The sequence below is a fragment of the Stegastes partitus genome, unplaced genomic scaffold, assembly GCF_000690725.1.
Source record: "Stegastes partitus isolate 25-593 unplaced genomic scaffold, Stegastes_partitus-1.0.2 Scaffold1282, whole genome shotgun sequence".
In the NCBI taxonomy this organism is placed as follows: Eukaryota; Metazoa; Chordata; class Actinopteri; family Pomacentridae; genus Stegastes; species Stegastes partitus.
This window is the reverse complement of record NW_007579013.1, coordinates 129,459-134,078: the sequence shown is the minus strand read 5'-3', so window position 1 is coordinate 134,078 and position 4,620 is coordinate 129,459. Positions and strand designations below refer to the sequence as shown.

Sequence of the window (4,620 nt, the reverse complement as noted above, 5' to 3'; positions counted from 1 at the left end):
CTACATTATTATTTTTTTTTTGTTGCTATAATTGAGGTCTCCCACAGATAAGTCAGGTTTGGGGTCTGGCTAAACTAAGCCAGTAAAAAAGTTTCCCTTAGACGTCATCAAACCCAACATGCCAACCACTTATGTATTTATTGTTTTTTTGCATTTATCTTATTTACATGAACATAATTTTTTCCAGTACAAGTTGCCATTTAATGGGTTTTAACCTAGACGTCATTGGCCAGATTCATCCAGACTCCACCCCCTCCTGGAGATGATCAGAGTATGAATATAGACTGTGGTATTCTCAAGGATTGTACAGGAGTACACTGTATATACAGGTTTAGGTTATGGTTATATCAGGGACCAACAAAGACAAACAAAATGGATCATGTTCTTCCCTGATATATTCTCCAATTGTTTTGAACCTAACATAGTTGGAACATAATCTAATCATGATGTTAACCTAAACCTACTCCAATCCAACCCTAACAGTACATAAACGTAACCTTAAACCTAAAAACGTAAAAGGAACATGCTCTTACTGACTCTTGAACCAAGTCTTCAACCTAAAAGTTGGTGGTTTGAGGGACTTCTGTCCTCATAACATGAATCATGACGAAACATGAGTCCCCACAATGTGACTGTAAACAGATTCATGCTCCCATGTTCACATACACAGCTCTCTAAACTGTTAAACTGACAGACTGTTTGATGTCCCGTCCACACTGACATTCTGACAAACCAAACTGACCAAAAAGAAAAAAGTTGCTTTGTCTAAGCCTGACTGACAATCATGTTACCGAGGGTCAAACAATGAAAAACAAGACTTGTGATCAGTGATTAACAGATTGTCAGTTACTTGTAGTCAGCATAGTTGAGACTGTAGTGTGATTAACAGTCACAGTTTTGTGGTGGTGTTGTGGTTACCTTTCCCTCCTGTGGCCTGCAGCATCTTCAGATGATCCACGGTCATCTGGAGGATTTCTGCTTTCTCCAGTTTAGCTGAACCCTGATAAAACCAGACAGGACACTGGTTAAACCTCACACTACTGCTGATGCTTTTTCTGTCTCTGATGGATAGACAGTTACTGAGTCAAAAGGGTGAATGAGACACAGTTAAATGCATGAATAATTTTTCAGAAGGGAAGAATAAAAGAAGGAACACGAGGAAAAAAACAGTAGATGAGCTGTTAAGACACTGAACACACTAAACAGCTTGCAGAATATTGGTTTAAAATAGATTATTTTGATATAGAAACTATTGCATGACTAGACCTGTATCTCCACAGCACTACTTCAGTTCTGGAGAATGGTCTAACTGCCCTCATTACTCTTCTGTTAAAGGGGGAAATGCTGTGACTTGGGGCGCTAACACCAGACTGGGGTGCTGTTGAGCCCAGGATGTAGTGGTGGTGCTCCTACACAATAGTGTCGGGGATTAGCTGCTTTAGTGGAACATTTGCATGCAGGAAAGCAAGCTAAAAAACAAACAAATAATAAAATAAATCTTTTTAGCATGTAGGTTGTTGTTGTTGTTGTTGATTTCCATAAGGTGGATTTTATAAACAGTAACAAGCAGATAGTGGAGGAGGAGGAGGAGAAAGCCCCGTCAGATGTGTGGCAGAAATACCAGACGATCTGAAGTTCACATCTGGTTTAATTCATGTATAGAAACAGACACTCACCTGCTTCTCAAACGCTGTTGGTACGAGTCTCCGTAACTCTGACAGGCTGTTGTTGATTCTGTCTCTGCGTCTCTTCTCAATAATCTGACAGAACAGAAAACATTTTTTTTTTTTTTAAACTGTAAAATGACACAACATCAGAACCAGAACTCTTTTGTTAATCAGCGTAACAACTGTACCCCTCTGCGTTTCTTCCTCGCCATCACTTGAGTGGTCGTGGTCGGGGATCCACATCTTATAAAGGACGCCTTCATGTGCCTGAAAAACAAACTAACAGTTACACCAACAAGTTAAGCAGACACACAAACGCAAACCTTGAGGCACTGTTTTCACATTAAAACTGCAGGTTTTTTTTTTACTTAAAACAGTTGGGTTTATTTATCTGCGGTATGGAAAGTGGAGTACATTTTAAAGTGTTGAAACGTTGAGCTGAAAATTTGCTGCGAGATTTATTTTTACACTAACACTTGGAAAAAAAATAGACTTTGGTGCGATTGTAGTTTACTTGTTATTTTGTTTCTTGATACTTTATGCCTCTATGCTGCTAAAGAGAGGAAGGTTTATTGTAAACTTTTTTATTATTCACATTAGAGTATTATTTTACATACAAACCTGTGAGGAGCTTATAAAATATGGTTCATTATTATACATGAATCCACCCAAATGTATATACAACAGTTGAAATCGGCTCCACATCTATCTATCTATCTATCTATCTATCTATCTATCTATCTATCTATCTATCTATCTATCTATCTATCTATCTATCTGAACTGTTTAGGATGAAATCAGACGTTTTCATCCACTTTGTCAAGCTACAGGAGATGAAAATAAGCAGTTTGATTAATTTAACCCTTCTAAACTTTGTACATGACTTTGTTTAAATAATAAACAATCATACAAGTTTTCACAACAAAACCAAAGATTAGAGAAAAATAAAAAACCTTTAGTTATCTTCTGACCGCTCAGAGTTAACTGGCGACCCATCAGAAGGGGCCGATCCCCAGGTTGGGAACCACTGAACCAGACTAACTGAGGACATGAAGTAGTTGAGTAGATCCACCTCAAGCTGCCACAACAACAAAATGTCGTCTAGACATGTCGCTGCATTTGTACAAATTAAGTTACACTGCATTACTTTAGTCTGACATTTTGCTGACATCACTTTGAATGCAGAACTTATTTTTGAAACACTTCAGCAACAGAAATAAGAACGATCTATGTTGTCAGACTTAATAAATACAATGGCAAGACTTTTTAACCTTTAATCTTGATGTTACTGTTCACTGATGTTCACTAAAACACCAAGTCAGATTCCTTGTGTGTGAAAACCTACTTGGCAACAAATTCTTTCTGATTCTGTAGAAGTTTTAGTCACATCACATCTATTCTGTTTAACCTCTTTTAAAAAAAGTCTGATTGGAAACTTTAGCGCTTCATTTACAAAATACATGTGTAGTTCAGAGCCTCATCTGCAGTAGACCCTAAAATAACACTGGCTTGTCCTGTCTCTAATGTGAAGAATAATTGCTTTGCTTCTCTTATCTGATGTTTTTCTGACAAAACAAGACATTTTTATAAACCTAAGACGAATTTAAGAACTGCATGATAATCATCAGAACCACAGACCTGTTGGGCTTCAACAGGTTTTGATGCAACTTTTGTAAAGAGAGCAGAGAGACTCTTTGCTTTAGTCAGACACACGACTAAAGCCAGAATCAGAAGTCTTTAAATGACAAATAAGAGAAGCAGGTTAACCTGAACGTTTGAAATCATATAAGAAATGTTAACATTACTAGTGTTCATCTACAGTTTTTATCCGATCAAGAAAACCAGAAATGATTCAAGAGCAACATGAAAATTGAGAGTATCAGATATAAATTAATATTATAGACCAGTTTGATCATTTATGGCTTTTCGCTGGACTATTTAAAGAAGAGAAAAAAGAGTAAATGTTCTTGGTAACTCACCCTGGATACATGTTCTCACTGCCCACATCGATGGTCTCGTCCACCTCACTCTCTGCAGAGCTGCTGTCCTCACACGGCCGCTTCATGGTGCATGGACGGTGGGGAGGTTCTGGCTGTCTGTCCCCGGAGGAGACGTGGAGGTCTGACTTCAAACAGCAGAACCACAAAACCCAAAACACCCCTTCTGGATTCCTGTGATATAGTTTAGAGATTAGAACCGCTGTACACTGCAAGAGTGACCATCCAATCGATCATGTAGTCACTAGTGATCGGCACAGGTGCACTGAAGGTCCCACAGGAGTGTTTTGAAGAACTTCCAGAGTCTGTCAAAGCTCCTGGAAACTGTTTAATCCAGGAGTTGGTAAAGTTTCAGGCTCCTTCCCAGCAGTCAAAACCGTGAAAGGTTTTCTTCTTGCAGAAATGTAGAATTAATGATCCATCAGAAAAAAAGAAAAAAACATTTTCAGGTGTCAGCAAAGGAAGAAAACAATCACAATGCTGCAGGTTGTTTTCCCAGTAAAGTCAGTAAAAGTCTATAAAAAGAAGTTCAGGAAACATGATTTTCTCCGTGAGGCGTTTTTTTTTGTCCAGCGGTGAGCGTCTGCTACGAGGTCCGGGGCAGGTGGCCTGTGTGGGGCTGCAGGCTGGACTGCTGACCGGTGAGTCCTGCTTCTCCTCCTCCACCTCCTCCTCCTCCTCCTCCTCCTCTGCTGCTGGAGCTTTCCCACGGAGCCTGACACACACACACACACACACACACACACACACACACACACACTGAAACACACTGTGGACCCGCCCACATGCACTCAAACACACATGTGAGATTGGAGATTTGTGCAGTCTGGACAGGGCTGGTCCTGAGTGTGTGTGTGTGTGTGTGTGTGTGTGTGACAGAGGAGCGCATGGGAATGAGGCCACTTCTGACAGTCAAAAAATAGTCTTTATATAAGGCCACCACAGGTTTTGACTGG

At 39.7% G+C, this 4,620-nt stretch overlaps 1 protein-coding gene across 1 annotated transcript in view; it reads right to left on the bottom strand.

Annotated features, from left to right (window-relative positions):
• hey2 (hes-related family bHLH transcription factor with YRPW motif 2) overlaps positions 1-4,342 on the bottom strand; it is an 8,581-nt gene extending 4,239 nt beyond the window's left edge. The window contains exons 1-4 of the mRNA XM_008298105.1: positions 3,647-4,342; positions 1,856-1,934; positions 1,677-1,760; positions 919-1,000 (exon numbers count right to left, since the gene is read on the bottom strand). Of these exons, the coding sequence (XP_008296327.1) occupies positions 919-1,000; positions 1,677-1,760; positions 1,856-1,934; positions 3,647-3,732 (331 nt within the window). The 5' untranslated portion in view covers positions 3,733-4,342. The remainder of the gene's footprint in view (positions 1-918; positions 1,001-1,676; positions 1,761-1,855; positions 1,935-3,646) is intronic.
• Positions 4,343-4,620: the final 278 nt, after the last annotated feature.